Here is a 17,467-nt window from a genome sequence, read left to right on the forward strand (position 1 = left end):
AACATAGGATGAAAGTTTTTCTGGTTAGCTAACAAAAATATGAATCTCATTGTCTGCAATAAACAATTTTTTTTATAACCTAATTTGATGATGATGATTAAATGTCGTAGACAACATAGAACACAATATTAACGACTTTTAAAGTAGGCCACAGCGGGGTCAATGATTTTAATTCTTAAAATAATAATCTTGAGAGACTCTGGCTAGGTGGAAGGATCAAGGATAAGATGCAGAAGGCGGTGATCTTGGACACGGCGCGGATAGTCCGCCGGTTCCTCTCTCTGCGGATACATAAATTCATATGCAGAAAAAGAGGAACACAGACAAGATTGTAATTATTACGTGTAATTTACAAATTTAGTATTATTACCCCTAAAATTTCCAAAATATTAATGACAATTACACAAAGATCTATAATTATTTATTCATTTAAGGTTAGCGTAAAGCAAATCAATATATTGGCAGGACTATTTAATTAATTTAATTATATTAAATCTGCTGGTGAGAGAACATTTCAAACGAATAAACGGATTCTCCTCTTATTCTGGCCTTATCACATTTTACTGGGCTGGCACGTTTTTTAGGGTTCCTTAAGTACCTCAAAAGGAAAAACCGGAACGCTTATAAAGTCACGTCCGTCCGTCCGTCTGTCTGTCAAGACCATTTATCTCGGGCAGTGGCGTAATTAGGCGTGGGCAAAGTGGGCCTTCGCCCATGGCCTAGTACTTAAGGGGCCTCGCCGGAGCCAACCCTTTTTCTTACCTTGGGAATACACATTGAATGAAAAGGGCCTCGCAGATGCGACTTCGCCCACGGCTAGATTAGTTCACGCTACGCCACTGATCTCGGGAACGCGTGGAGGTATCGAGTTGAAATTAACTCGGGTCTATACGGTCCTTTGAGGCTGAGAAAAAATCAAACTTCAAAGTTAACGTAAAAAATAGATACGACCGTTTTTGGCGCTAAAATCGTATATTTCCACACTCGACGGGAATCAAAATTTATAGACTACTTTCCGTTGAGGAACAATGAAATTTGGCAAGTAATATCGTCTTATACTAAGTACAGGGAAAAATCTGAAATCAATAAATAAGTAAAAAATGGCTGGCGATACAGCGAGGAAACGCCGCCAGCATCCTTGGTACAATGCCTCAGGGGCCTATTTTAGATTTTAGATAGTTATTAATTTCGTTTAGTAGTACCACTGTATATATATTGTATGTAAATAAATGATTTTAAAACTTCAGTAAAAAAATAAGTTAATTTGTACGGGACCCTCGTGTACGGTGAGTAGACAGACACATGACGTGTTGAGTATTAAGGTCAACACGTCATGTGACATTTAAGGTGACATTTAATAAATAGAAAATATATTTTTCTCAAAAATGGACGGCAAAGTCGACTTTGCCGTCTAAAAAATAGGTCGCGAAGCGCTTAGTTTATGGTCAGTCAAAAATTAAAAAGTTAAAAACATTGCAGTCTCGATTTTGGGACTGCAATGTCGCATACAAATTCCATTATTTGTCGAGTTCCAAACTTTTTAAAAGTTGAAATGGCCATATCAATTGAAGGCACAGGCCCTTTGAACAGCCAAACAGATGATTAGTGCCGCGACTATTTAGTTGTCTCAAATAGGTTGGCGTATTTTCGGCAGAAAAATACACTTCTATTTTTTTTATTAAAAACTTAAAAAGGCGGCAGGGGCTTTCTTCTGTGAAAATATATACGTAACAACGTTGCTTTTGTAAAATATTTCTATGATATTTATATTTCTTCCACCATTTTTGAGAAAAGCACTATATATGACTCGGCTGGAAGGCTACTTGCTGGCTTCGGATTCAATTAAACGGACTCCCAAAGTCGTCCGTTTAAAACGAATCCTCAGCCTGCAAGTAGCTACTTCCGAGCCTCGACAATAATGTACTATAATAAAATAAACAATAATTCTAATTACATTTTCATAAAGGTCACCTAAATGCCACTCACGTAGGCCACTAGTATATAAGCACCAATTTACTCAATAAAGATGTTCAGTATTCAGCAGACTTTCTAGTATTCATTATCTACCCGAACGCCCCACATTACACTCGGAGGGCGAGAGCGTCTCGCACTAGGTTATTTAATGTCGGTCCTGTCTGTGTGTACATGTACACAAATTGCCACAAAAATAGACCTTTAGGATTTATATCGCAAGTTTGAAGGCGTTATATTTAACTTCTAACCGCTTGTATCTGCAGCTATACGAAAATTTATTTGACGCCTTTATTTTATAAAAATTAATATCTAATTGTTATTAATAGCCTAGATACATTACTAGGGGTAAAATTAATACGTTTACTTCCATCACAACATGTATACGTAAACTAGCTTTGACTAAGTTTGACTTTATTTGAGTTAAGACCAACCTTACGGATATATCATATTTTATTTGATATAAGATGTAAAATCATTACATATTAAATAATAAGCCAAGCGAACTACGGGATAAAGACCGTGTCACCGTGACATTAGGCTTGAACCTTCTCGCCGCCACGTCAATGAAGTAATAGTGTCATCAGCGCCATGTCAAAAATTGCTCGTATACAAACCTGACCAAAACTACGACTTGATATCAAGTCGTGGCGTGTGGGGCACGAAATGTTCGGACTTCATATCGTCAATGGCGGCGAAAGGGTTAATTAGGGATGTAACGATACCGATACCGATATATCGGCATCGCCGATTTAAATTCAGCCGATTGAAAAGCGCGCCAAACGAATGACGCTGCTAATAATTCGAATAAGTCCGGCAAGAAATTGTAGAAAATAATTGAGGGCGCCACTTCCTACGTAACCGTCACATTTTTGACGTAAAATGCTTCAACATCGCAATAATTTAGTATGGAATTTTTTTAGGTCCATTTTATTTCATTTCTTCTATTTTATGTCACACTATAACTCTGTTTGTCTGTCACGCTTAAACCGCTCGACCGATTTAAATGAAATTTGGTATGGAGATAACTTAAGGCCCGCGGAAAGACATAGGGTAGTTTTTAGGGTTCCGTACCCAAAGGGTAAAACGGGACCCTATTACTAAGACTCCGCTGTCCGTCCGTCTGTCTGTCACCAGGTTGTATCTCACGAACCGTGATAGCTAGATAGTTGAAATTTTCACAGATGATGTATTTCTGTTGCCGCTATAACAACAAATACTAAAAACATTTAAGTGGGGCTCCCGTACAACAAACGTGATTTTTGACCAAAGTTAAGCAACGTCGGGCGGGGTCAGTACTTGGATGGGTGCCCGTTTTTATAGATAATGGTACGGAACCCTTCGTGTGCGAGTCCGACTCGCACTTGGCCGGTTTTATCAATTATCACCATCATTTCACGCAGTCAAAGTCGCAGGCAAAAGCTAGCCATAACTATAATTTTGCGATTTTCTAATTACACATAATTTATTAAACTGACTGACAGATTATGATCATAACTGAACTCAAAATGTGTAATGCAGCATTCATCCATTTCTTGTATTTCATGCACGTGCGAACGTCATTTGTGCGTTTAGGCAGATTTCCGGTGATTGGCAGGACTCGAACCCAACACGTCTGTCACGTATCCACCTTTGTGTTTGCATGTCAAAAACACTTATAATGTTAAATTCCTGTCTCAAATTGGCCTTTGGTCACAATATTATACATAATAACAGGTGGGAATCGAACCCACTCTCATAGATCACTAAGCGTCACTTGCACCACTCGGGGTTAACCGGTTAAACCTGGAGTTACCATGGTTACCAGTACAATTTGACACTGGGTTTACGGTTTAACCGCTTAATCTCGAGTTAGTGGGATGCTGCAAGTGGCCCTAAGGCTTGTAAGAAGCTAAAAAAAGATGAGATATTGAGTTGAATTTCTTTTCACTTCGTCTTCATGTACGATCATAGAGAAATATAGTAAGCATAGAGTGCTCACTCCATACGTCAGATTGGTACCAAAACGACTATTATTTTCGTAGTCGGCATCTAGCATCGAGTAGCGGAATTATCAGTACCGCTACTTGATACTAGATGTCTCGAGTGTCGCGACTCATGAAAATTGTATTGAGCAAGAATTTACAACTAATATTAAAAGTAGAAAGAGTTGGAAAGGAGTTTTAATATTAGATGAAATTGTTGAGCATTAGACTCTTCGGTCGTCGCAACATCTAGTGTCAAGTAGCAGTACTGATAATTCCGCTACTCGATGCTAGATGTCGACTAAGAAAATAATAGTCGTATTGGAACCAAAACTGATGTACGGGGTGAGCACTCTATGTATTTTTAGGGTTCCGTACCCAAAGGGTGAAAACGGGACCCTATTACTAAGACTCCGCTGTCAGTCCGTCCGTCTGTCACCAGGCTGTATATCATGAACCGTGATAGCTAGGCAGTTGAAATTTTCACAGATGATGTATTTCTGTTGCCGCTATAACAACAAATACTAAAAAGTACGGAACCCTTGGTGGGCGAGTCCGACTCGCACTTGTCCGGTTTTTTTCCCTATGAGACGATGTGGGATAGGAACCCACATCATAAAATATACACTGTTACAGAGTGCTATTAATTCAATATTACAGCTTTTAAATGACTCTCTTGTCCGTTGAAAATACTTATATTATATAATTATAATACTCTATTCTCTGCCGAATATCGTCATAGTCGGTTATGTATTTCAATCGCTCCTATCAATAGTACATTTTGAGTATATTTCCATACTTTGAACCCAGTCTGAATCATTATTTTTACTGTACAATCATTGTAATTATGTTGTTTAATTGATTCACATATAATTAATTCACAAGGAACGATCCGCCGGACGATATCAGCCAGTTTAACTGACAAAACGCAAATTTTGACAGCTCTGAACAACTGAGGCCTACTGTCCACGGAAGCGTAGCTGCATAGACGCGTATTCGTCATTGTACGCTTGCTTGCAGCCTACATACAAAACCGCACAACTCTGTCCACGGAGCGGCAACGTCGCGTCCGCCTCTCCGTGGACAGAGTTGTGCGGTTTTGTATGTAGGCTGCAAGCAAGCGTACACCAAGCGTACAATGACGAATACGCGTCTATGCAGCTACGCTTCCGTGGACAGTTGGCCTGACATGCTGATATAGTCCGGCGAACTGGCAAGCTGTATGCCCCTTGCTACTTGTTAACATACATACACAGCAAACATACAATTTTATCGATTGTGTTATTTTTTACGTACAACGTCTAATAATATCGATACGGGCAAAGTATAAACTACCTTATTGCCCATATAATAAGGTACTTTTGTCACTTTGACCTGTGACTGTACATATAATAATAATTTATAGTATATATACACGTGAGGTCTCCCCCAACGTGATCTATCGTGATTTTTGACCCCCCTATCGAACCTCGCGTGATTTGTGCACAAGCCCTAACCGACTTGTCATTCCCGTAAACATCGCAAGGAAGTTTACAGGAATAACAAGAAATGACGAACGATGGCAGTTTTTATGACAAAAGTAATGATTCTCAACTCATATCCGTAAAATTAGTACATTTACTATATCACTGAGTTTACAATTCCATTTCATTTCAACTAATGATTCTCAATTTTAACAGACACACAAAGTCTTTCTTTACTTTCAATAACTTTAATATTTAATTGTTCATATTTTCATCTTAAATCTCTTTCTGAATACTTTTTCTCTTATTCATTTTTTAGAGGTTAACCGAGAATTTCTAAGATTTTAAGAAGTCAAAACAACCTATATCTTAATTATATATTTATAAATTAACTTTATGAATACGAATTTAATTGTTTTTATATTTAATTGAATTTTTATGTGTCTATCAACCATTAAAAATTCTCAGTCAACAATAAAATCAAAATAAAAACCTGTAAAAGAAAATAATTAGTAAAAAAATACATTAGACTTTTCTGCCAATAATTTAAATTTACTCTGGCACTTATTTGTATATTTACATTCATTTTTGTTTGTGGCAACCCATCACCGTTGAGTTGAATTCTACTAAAATGGTAGATTTTTTGTAGTACTGGCAACATTGCCTTACATTTGGTGCATGCATAGGGGGTTTGCAAGATTTTTAACTCTATATAATAAAAATGTACACTTACCACGCGGTAAGCGAGGCCTTTAGAAAGGTAGGTAGGCCATTCAGATTCTCTGTTTTGTTATAATTTTGAACAGCTTAAAATAATGTCTAACCTTATATAGTTTTGAGAAGTATTGGTGTGACCATTTGACGATTTTGGTAACATCTTGGCTGTTGACAGAAAGTTTATTGTCAACTTGTATCACTTCAAGTTTAATACTTTATTGCTACAAAATGTATATCATTTACGATTTGATCACCTCAACTTATAAGACCACTTATTGAATATGTAGATTATAGATTTGAAATGTAGCTCTTCTCATGGGACCTAAGTTCTAAGGCTTCTAAGCAATAATTGCAACTTCAACCTAGTTTTTTTTTCTGCATTAATTTGATACCGTAATTATACGTAAAATTTCCCATAGTATTTCGTCAAATAATTCGGAAACTTAACAAGCCAGATGCTTGACCGTCGGGTCAGAGACACGAGTCGATGTGACAATATGAAAATTATTAAAGTGAATATATAGCAAAGTCTGTAATTTGAAAGTGTGGAGCATGGCCATAAAAGTCCAAATCTTATTAGAATAAGATGTACAGTCAAATGTAAAAATATGGGCGCACAAATCATCTCAAAAGTATGTCAGTGAATTAAGAACTATGGGACATATTTTTGAATAAGTTGGCTACACCCATATTTTTAGTTGACTGTACCTAGTAACGCTCCATTTTTCGCCTTTCAAGTCGGTCAAAGTCGTAGCCAGACTGTGCCTCGTATCGCTCACCCCGGCAAGATTACCTGGTGTTTATTAGTTTGGTTCAACAGGACGTCTGATGATATGTCGGGCCGTTATTTCAACGGCTAAGGATGGCTGCATTGCCGCGTATGGCGTGTCGTTTCGAGGTTGAGGCTGTATATAAGTGATTCATACCTATAACTATAATCGTCAAGTGATCACAACGCCGCCGCCGTCGCCGCTCAGCCGGCCGCCCGCTACAACACGCCGCGGACAGTCAGTCAGTGAGCCGCTAGGTGTGTCGCTGGCCAAACACTTCATATAGTGGTTCTAGTCGCGATACACGTCAACACGTCTTTGATACAGTTTTACAAATAATAAATATTTATATTATGTTCAATGAAAACTGTATCATAGATATTGTGCAAATTTTAATTTCCAAGACGAATATAGCGAAAATAAATATTATAAAAATCGCAGAGCATTGAAAGTACACTCGCTTGCAATTTTGAGCGGGATTCGAACCCGGAACTCTTGAAAATAGTTGATATGTAAATCTATATAGTGAATATTTGTTATCTCTTTGTATTGATATTTGTCTGTTTAAGCCATTCATGTTCCATCGGGGATCGAACCCGGTAAGCGGCTGAAAATATTAAAGACTGTATTAGAATGTATTAAAAACGAGGCAATGTCAAAAAAGGCAAGATGGGACTCGAACCCATTGTAAGGTTTATACTTTTCAATATTATAAGCTTCTTGGCAGTAAAATACTATCGGAAATTTGTAAAAATATATAAAATATTAGCATTTATCACACCTTTTGACTACCTTAATTGCAGTAGCTTTTTATAAAATCATTTCTCTGTAATGTATCATTCAAGTTTGCTGTAGCACCGACTATTATATTTAATCATTAAAAATTTATGATTTTGATGTGAAATTCTTAGTTCATTTTTCACTTTTGGCTTCTAAGAGGAATCTGTTATCTATTTTTGCATTTATGCAATTTTCTTTCACTAATTATTAATAACAATTCCCAAATATCTAAACGTAACTGCAATATCAGAGGACATAATTATTTTCTTAGTCTTTAAGTATGTAATTAGTACATAAGCTTTGCATTTACTTCGCTTCTTGAAGCTTCATATATTGGGTTAAGTTAATACTAATTTTATGTACAAAAAGTGTATATGCTATATGTCAAAAACTGCCCTTTTTATAAAAGTAATCTATGATTTGTAAGCATTGCCTCTGTTGATTCTAATTTGTTACAGATTCTTGCTAATATCTATTATAACTGTCTCTGTGAAGCCAGATGTTGGATTTAGGATAATCTTGAAGCAATTTTACTTCAATTAGTAAACGATTTTTCTCCATATGTTTTTTTATCATATGAGCAGTGTGATAAAGTAAGAATCTTGTAAGCTAAATATTCATTCGTTAGGGTTGTATATTGTAACATAGTTTTTTTTATTTACCAAAACGCGCGTTGTTTCGTAGTTGACATCTAGCGTCAAGTAGCGGAATTGATCAGTACTGCTAGTTGACAATAGATGTCTCGGCGAACGAAAACTCTGGTCTGGTCGATATGTTCAACCATCATCTAATCAGCCAGAAGACGTCCACTGCTGGACATAGGCATCCTCAACAAATGCTCAACAATTTTCAGCTAATATTATAACCGGATTAACTGGAAGTCTATTTTCAACCCCTTCTGCTTATAATATTAGTTGTAAATTGTTTTAGTAGTACATTTTTCGTCAGTAGCGACACTTGTGACTGGCGACATCCGGTGTCAAGTAGGGGTACTAATAGTTCCACTATTTGACGTTAGATGTCGACTACGAAATAACTCGCGTTATGGTAAGAAAACTGATGTATGGAGTTACCATCCTTTCTTTACTTATTACTCTATGACTGTACAAAAGGTATACATACATACACACACACTCTCTTCTGCAACGTCAGTCAGAAACTTCTCTTTATTATTTATTTGAAACAGTGTCAGAAGACCAGAACTGTCATTGAGTGTTATTTTTTTTTGCCTATTTGAGTGTCTTACTGTTGGGCAAAGGCCTCTCTCCTGGTTAAGTGTAATAATTAAAAAAAAAACTTGTCTGTTCAGCCTGTCACTACAATATCACACTGCCCAAGATGACATTAGAACCATGAATAAAAGTTACATCAGTCATATTAATTAATTAGCATGAAAACTTCAGCCAATCCAAACATACCAAATGCGCGAAACGTATCAACTCTTACTACACGTACTTAAAACTCTTTGACATCCGATTGAGCAAAAATTTGGCATAATCATGCAAGTTCGATGACCATGCGATATTATACATAGTGAAGTTAATTCCGATTGGAACTAAATTGTTAAGAATTAACTGTTTATACAGGGTGGCCAAAAAACAAGTGCATTCCCGTTGCCACGGAGGTTTTGGGATTATATTGAGCAACTTTTAGTATGGGACCAACCCCGAAATCGCAAAAAAAAGTTTGCCCTCCCATAGAATATGGACCAGCCAAAATCTATGAAACAGATACAATAGGACATTTTTTTACACAAATTAACTAAGCCCCACGGTAGGCTCAAGAAGGCTTGTGTTGTGGGTACTCAGACAACAATATATGTAACATATAAATACATAGAAAACAACTATGACGAGCAAATATCTGTGTCATCACACAAATAAATGCCCTTACCGGGATTCGAACCCGGGACCATCGGCTTCACAGGCAGGGTCACAACCCACCAGGCCAGACCGGTCGTCATTTGGTAAGCTTACCGCGAGGTCTACAGCTGACAGAGGCACTAATTAAGTTAAACTTATGAAATGAGTGATGTAACTTGGATCCTGGTCCCGGCACCGGCACCGCCCGCCCGGCCGCGCTGGCTCCGCGCTCACCTGGTCTCGCTTCCTCTCCTTGTCGTCCTTGTCTCGCTTGCGCAGGTCGGCGACGTGCTCGGTGAAGTAGGAGAGGCGGTCGCGCGGCTTGTCGATGCCCTTGAAGCGCTCGTCGCGCCCGTGCTTGCTCGAGAAGTCGTTGAACGACGATCTGAGGGAACACATTCATTGTTATTGAAAAACCGGCCAAGTGCGAGTCGGACTCGCGCACGAAGGGTTCCGTGCCATTACGCAAAAAACGGTAAAGAATCACGTTTGTTGTATGGGAACACTTAAATATTTATTTTATTGTTTTTAGTATTTGTTGTTATAGCGGCAACAGAAATACATCATCTGTGAAAATTTCAACTGACTAGCTATCACGGTTCATGAGATACAGCCTGGTGATAGATAGACAGACGGACAGAGGATTCATAGTAATAGGATCCCGTTTTTACCCTTCGGGTACGAAACCCTAAAAACCATTACTAATAGTATTTTAAATTAATTTTGTATCTAGCAGAAACCTCTGCGAATGATGCTAATAAACATCTCCCTAGATATATCGACGCGCATTCGGCAAAATCCGATAGGAAAAAGCTTTATGTCCCCACAATAAGAGCGAAAAAGGCGTCGACGCATCGGCAGGCGCCGGCCGATGTGAGCCGAACCGAACGTCGACTTTTTCTCTCTTATTGCGCCGACATAAAGCTTTTTCCTATCGGATTTTGCCGATTCCGCATTGACATATGTGGGGGAACCCGATTCGCACATCGGAGCGACGAGCGAATCGCATCCAGTGATAACCGCCTACAGTACTGATGTAATGACTTCTACAATATTTTTAAAGTGGTATTTGTCGAGCCCATTCAGAATACGATCCGAAAGTACCGTCAGCACACAAGTAATTGTAATTAATAATTATAATCATGACATTGATCAGTTAATCTATGATTATATAGGGGGCGTGCATGAACTATAGGGGGCCGCATAGGAGGCGGATTATATAGGGGGCGTGCATGAACTATAGGGGGCCGCATAGGAGCCGGATTATATAGGGGGCGTGCATGAACTATAGGGGGCCGCATAGGAGCCGGATTATATAGGGGGCGTGCGTGAACTATAGGGGGCCGCATAGGAGCCGGATTATATAGGGGGCGTGCATGAACTATAGGGGGCCGCATAGGAGCCGGATTATATAGGGGGCGTGCATGAACTATAGGGGGCCGCATAGGAGCCGGATTATATAGGGGGCGTGCATGAACTATAGGGGGCCGCATAGGAGCCGGATTATATAGGGGGCGTGCATGAACTATAGGGGGCCGCATAGGAGCCGGATTATATAGGGGGCGTGCGTGAACTATAGGGGGCCGCATAGGAGCCGTTACATTTTTGGCAATTACTATGCACAAAAAAACGTACGAGAACGGTAGACGATACACACTTGCTTTGGCGTGAAGTGTCAATGTACGTGTTTAATGTTTATGGTTCCGATTCAGGCCTTAAGATGGCAGACCCTCCAACGCGTACGGTCCCATAACTACACCTTATAAAACAAAGTCCCCCACCGCGTCTGTCTGTTTGTAAGTAAGTAAGTAAGTAAATATTCTTTATTGCACCAATAATTATACATTTTACATACATGTAAAACTACAAAGAAATTTTAACGGAAAAATAGAACCAGGTAACAACAGGCGGTCTTATCGCTAAAGAGCGATCTCTTCCAGACAACCTTTGGGTAGCAGGAAATGTAGAACTCAAACAAAAGTCAACAGGTAGTGCACGGAGCAAAATATGGAGACTATTAAACACAAACACACATATTACAAAACTACTTATATTAGTATTACAACAAAACCTAATACACAAATAAATATACAATATATATATACATAATACATATTTATACTTACATATATACAATATATAAAATGGCAACTTAAGGCAGAGATAAAAATGTTTGTGTGTATGTTTGTTCGCGATAAACTCAAAAACTACTGAACGGATTTTCATGCGGTGTTGACCTATCAATAGAGTGATTCTTGCGGAAGGTTTAGGTGTATAATTTGTTAACCCGTGCGAAGCCTAGACGGGTCGCAAGTAGTTACATAATATCATTGCGCGCCGTTCAAGGGTTACAAGTGTCGACAATGGTACTTGTAATGCACTGTATTTACCACAGTAAAGTAAACCATAAATATATTTCCAACGGCTCGCCAACACAAACATCACGTGACACGCCTGCTGTGCTCGCGGTCTGTCATCGACCGCCTCCTAACCGTCAGTGACGTCACTACGACGTAAGCGCTCGAGGCGCCAATACACTACAGTACAGTAAAATCCGCTTCCTTCCAGATATTTATCTACATCACCAAGGCACATATTGTAAGTTATTTGATATCTAACCTTCTAAGTGAATTACGAAAGTGTTTTTATACATACTCGTACCTATCTGTTAACACGTAACCTGTATTGTTACAGGTGCCTTTTTATTTAAATAATAAATACCCCTCATCGCTCTGGATCCTGCCTTTTCATTCCCATCATCCCCGTGACATCGAAGGGAAGTGACAAACATGTCATACTAAGCGGATGTCATATAAAGCATAGTGGATTAACTTCTTATTTTTGTTAATTTTCCAAATTAATCTCAATTTCCTTTGTAAGAAATGGGTTTTATTAACCTTGTACAGTCGACGTCAAAGATATGTTTACACTTTTGCACCTTACTCCTTTGTAATAAGGCGAAAAGTTTAAACATATCTTTGACGTCGACTGTACCAATTATCAACTTTCACCGAGAATCAAAACTAAAACAACTTAAACGCCACGCACGCACCAAACGTCCTCGCAGTGAAAGACGTAGGGACAGCCACGAAAAGTGTCAGTATAACCGGACATAATTTTATAAAAATGGGATTTATAGGTCATAGTAAGCGATTTGTCACTATAAGCGAAGTCATCTTATCCGACTTTGTCACAAAGAATTTTATATGAATACCAAACTTCGCACAGTAATTGCGTCATAGTAAGCGGTTGGTCAGATTTAGCGGAGTCATAGTAACGGATTCTACAATACTCACTTGGAGTGCAGCTTGGCCTCCTCCATGAGCTGTTTGAAGGCATTCTTCTTCTGCTGCAGTTTGTTCTTCTTCTCTTTGCGCTCCTCCTCGGCGCGCTCGCGCACGTACTTGTTGTACACCTGACGACAAATATTTGGTTATTAATGCTGGCAACTACCAAATGGTAGTTTAAAACAAGTAATAATAATAATCTCCAAACGGTCCTCTACGTGTTGGATCCATCTCCCCGCGCATGCCGTATTAATTAATTTTAAGATTTGTTGTAACTACTAACAATTATGGATCTATATATGGATTCGAATTAAATAAATAATTGAATTGAATTGATAAATGACCGGGCTCGAAAGACCCGAGAGTTTTAAAACGGAGATACTAATATTAATAATTTTAGCCTATTATACGTCCCACTGCTGGGCACAGGCCTCCTCTCATGCGCGAGAGGACTTGGGCTATAGTCCCCACGCTAGCCCAATGCGGATTGGGGACTTCACATACACCTTTGAATTTCTTTGCAGATGTATGCAGGTTTCCTCACGATATTTTCCTTCACCGAAAAGCTAGTGGTAAATATCAAACGTTATTTCGTACATAAGTTCCGAAAAACTCATTGGTACGAGCCAGGATTTGAACCCCCGACCTCCGCATCGAAAGTCGGACGTCATATCCACTCGGCCACCACCGCTTTTTAAAACAAGTAACCGTGAAAAATATTTCTTGATACACACTTTTATTGCCGACTGTACTTTGCATGTCTATCAAGTACTACCTTTCAAATGAGCCTAATCTCAATGTGTTTACGTCTTCCCATCGAAGTTCCTTTGGCTACCTTCCGACTGCATCATCAGATCAGCTCCAAGTTAGCATATTATTGCATTGTCATCGTAAATACGGAAGTATGCGAAATTTCAGCTCAATCAGACACCCGGAAGTGGTTCAAATTTAAGTTACAAGATTTGGAGCACCATATATAGGTACAGTCGACGTCAAATATATGTTTACACTTTTTGCCTTATTTCAAAGGACTAAGGTGCAAAAGTGTAAACATATCTTTGACGTTGACTGTACAAAATGATATTCGCAGTGAAGCTAAATAAAAGTGTGTAATAACCCCCGCCGGAGTTAAGTTAAGTGCATAAAGTAGGTATGAACTTTTGCAGCTCGATGTTACGCTGTATGGCAACTTGCTAACGGTTGGTACAGTCACCGGCAATAGTATATTACACAACGAAGGCAGCAAAAATATCTGACACGATCTTATTTCTAGAGCCATAAGAACGTGTCACATATTTTTGCGGCCTTCGAAGAGTAACATATTATTGCAGGTGACTGTACTAACAGCCACAGAAACTTAGACGATAACGCTAGAATTGCGAACGAGCTGTAAAGATAATTAACCAACTCCTCGCTTCGCTCGTTGTCGCGAAGGCTGCCACACCATAATCCATACAAAGAAATTGTCGATTTTTGTGGGGCTTGGTTGAAGTGTCAGTATTTTAAGTCTGTTGCAATGTTTATTTTATTTAAGCATAAATAAAATACTAAGTTGTAGTATTAAACACAAATTTAACCGGCGAAGTAATGTAATAAGTACGTTTTGTTTCAGCTGTCTTCTTTGTGTCTTATTCCTTTCTATGGTTTAGTTAGGGCATGAGCGGCAGGTGTCTGCCGTCGCACATGATATGCTGTACCTATATTTAATAACAAAATTTTTGTATATTTTTTACATAATTAATCACATTACAGAATCTCAGGCATTGATTTCTCACAGACGCCCAACGCCACGCAAACAGGTCGCACTCGGATGATGATGCCAAGAGTGCATTCAACTGTGGGAGGGCACGGAGCAGCGGAGAGTTCAGTCGTGACACGGTGCGTCCCGCTGGCAAAGCCAACAGATCGCGTCGCCGCGGCCTGAGGGCTATCCTGAGGGCTATATGTAGTGGTATCTTTGTCAGTGTGTGTGCGTACCTGCTTGCGCTCCTCGGAGGTGAGCAGCAGGTACCGGCAGTCGCACACGATCTTCTTGAGCTCCTTCTCCCAGGTGCTGAAGGCGGACACGTCTCGCTCCTGCAGCATCTGCCGGAACACGCGGATGCGCTGGTCGAGCGGCACGGGGGCTATGTGGACAGTGTGCGTACCTGCTTGCGCTCCTCGGAGGTGAGCAGCAGGTACCGGCAGTCGCACACGATCTTCTTGAGCTCCTTCTCCCAGGTGCTGAAGGCGGACACGTCTCGCTCCTGCAGCATCTGCCGGAACACGCGGATGCGCTGGTCGAGCGGCACGGGGGCTATGTGGACAGTGTGCGTACCTGCTTGCGCTCCTCGGAGGTGAGCAGCAGGTACCGGCAGTCGCACACGATCTTCTTGAGCTCCTTCTCCCAGGTGCTGAAGGCGGACACGTCTCGCTCCTGCAGCATCTGCCGGAACACGCGGATGCGCTGGTCGAGCGGCACGGGGGCTATGTGGACAGTGTGCGTACCTGCTTGCGCTCCTCGGAGGTGAGCAGCAGGTACCGGCAGTCGCACACGATCTTCTTGAGCTCCTTCTCCCAGGTGCTGAAGGCGGACACGTCTCGCTCCTGCAGCATCTGCCGGAACACGCGGATGCGCTGGTCGAGCGGCACGGGGGCTATGTGGACAGTGTGCGTACCTGCTTGCGCTCCTCGGAGGTGAGCAGCAGGTACCGGCAGTCGCACACGATCTTCTTGAGCTCCTTCTCCCAGGTGCTGAAGGCGGACACGTCTCGCTCCTGCAGCATCTGCCGGAACACGCGGATGCGCTGGTCGAGCGGCACGGGGGCTATGTGGACAGTGTGCGTACCTGCTTGCGCTCCTCGGAGGTGAGCAGCAGGTACCGGCAGTCGCACACGATCTTCTTGAGCTCCTTCTCCCAGGTGCTGAAGGCGGACACGTCTCGCTCCTGCAGCATCTGCCGGAACACGCGGATGCGCTGGTCGAGCGGCACGGGGGCTATGTGGACAGTGTGCGTACCTGCTTGCGCTCCTCGGAGGTGAGCAGCAGGTACCGGCAGTCGCACACGATCTTCTTGAGCTCCTTCTCCCAGGTGCTGAAGGCGGACACGTCTCGCTCCTGCAGCATCTGCCGGAACACGCGGATGCGCTGGTCGAGCGGCACGGGGGCTATGTGGACAGTGTGCGTACCTGCTTGCGCTCCTCGGAGGTGAGCAGCAGGTACCGGCAGTCGCACACGATCTTCTTGAGCTCCTTCTCCCAGGTGCTGAAGGCGGACACGTCTCGCTCCTGCAGCATCTGCCGGAACACGCGGATGCGCTGGTCGAGCGGCACGGGGGCTATGTGGACAGTGTGCGTACCTGCTTGCGCTCCTCGGAGGTGAGCAGCAGGTACCGGCAGTCGCACACGATCTTCTTGAGCTCCTTCTCCCAGGTGCTGAAGGCGGACACGTCTCGCTCCTGCAGCATCTGCCGGAACACGCGGATGCGCTGGTCGAGCGGCACGGGGGCTATGTGGACAGTGTGCGTACCTGCTTGCGCTCCTCGGAGGTGAGCAGCAGGTACCGGCAGTCGCACACGATCTTCTTGAGCTCCTTCTCCCAGGTGCTGAAGGCGGACACGTCTCGCTCCTGCAGCATCTGCCGGAACACGCGGATGCGCTGGTCGAGCGGCACGGGGGCTATGTGGACAGTGTGCGTACCTGCTTGCGCTCCTCGGAGGTGAGCAGCAGGTACCGGCAGTCGCACACGATCTTCTTGAGCTCCTTCTCCCAGGTGCTGAAGGCGGACACGTCTCGCTCCTGCAGCATCTGCCGGAACACGCGGATGCGCTGGTCGAGCGGCACGGGGGCTATGTGGACAGTGTGCGTACCTGCTTGCGCTCCTCGGAGGTGAGCAGCAGGTACCGGCAGTCGCACACGATCTTCTTGAGCTCCTTCTCCCAGGTGCTGAAGGCGGACACGTCTCGCTCCTGCAGCATCTGCCGGAACACGCGGATGCGCTGGTCGAGCGGCACGAGCGCCCGCTGGCGCGCCGCCCGCGCCTCTGCCTCGATGCGCGCCTCCTTGCCGGCGTCGATGAGGGACGACGACGTCGTCGATACCGTCTTCTTCGTTGCTGCTGTAATCGATATATAAATATTACACTCGATTTAAAAACGTACATTTTTCTACTCGTCGACTGTAATTCTTGAATTAAGATTTCGTATACCAAACTGCAATTGGGTATTTTTAATGTATGGGCTCTCAACTCAACTATAATATTCATTTCGATACGGTTTAGTCAACTATAATGAAATTGACCAATCACAGCTCGCCGCGATCAAGAGGACGAAAGCTCCATAAGAACCATATCTCAAATCAATTAATTATTTTAGGTTGTATAGTAGAAACAATTGCTTCATAAGTCAGAAACGCGCATGTGACACCCTTAATATAGCAACATCCATAGGCCACGGTGGCCAAAATCGAGAAAAAACTGTCTAAAAATTGAATTTAGCGCGGAGCAAGTACCAGGGCCTCATGAGTTACGAGAAGGTGTCGTTGACCAGCCCGCCGTGGGGCGCGGGGCGCGGCGGCCGGGCGCGTACGAGTAAGGACATGAAGGTATAGCGGCTGCTCGCGTATCTTAGCTGTGTACTTTTGGTTTGTTTACGTATATGATTCTACTAGTTTAAAG

At 42.1% G+C, this 17,467-nt stretch overlaps 1 protein-coding gene across 1 annotated transcript in view; it reads right to left on the reverse strand.

Annotated features, from left to right (window-relative positions):
- The window catches only part of LOC134803087 (uncharacterized), a 94,156-nt gene that overhangs the window by 40,551 nt on the left and 36,138 nt on the right, over positions 1-17,467 (reverse strand). Inside the window, exons 20-22 of the mRNA XM_063775794.1 lie at positions 16,662-16,909; positions 12,824-12,942; positions 9,762-9,912 (exon numbers count right to left, since the gene is read on the reverse strand). Coding sequence (XP_063631864.1) covers positions 9,762-9,912; positions 12,824-12,942; positions 16,662-16,909 — 518 coding nt within the window. The remainder of the gene's footprint in view (positions 1-9,761; positions 9,913-12,823; positions 12,943-16,661; positions 16,910-17,467) is intronic.

This window comes from Cydia splendana, chromosome 26 (genome assembly GCF_910591565.1).
Source record: "Cydia splendana chromosome 26, ilCydSple1.2, whole genome shotgun sequence".
NCBI lineage: Eukaryota > Metazoa > Arthropoda > Insecta > Lepidoptera > Tortricidae > Cydia > Cydia splendana.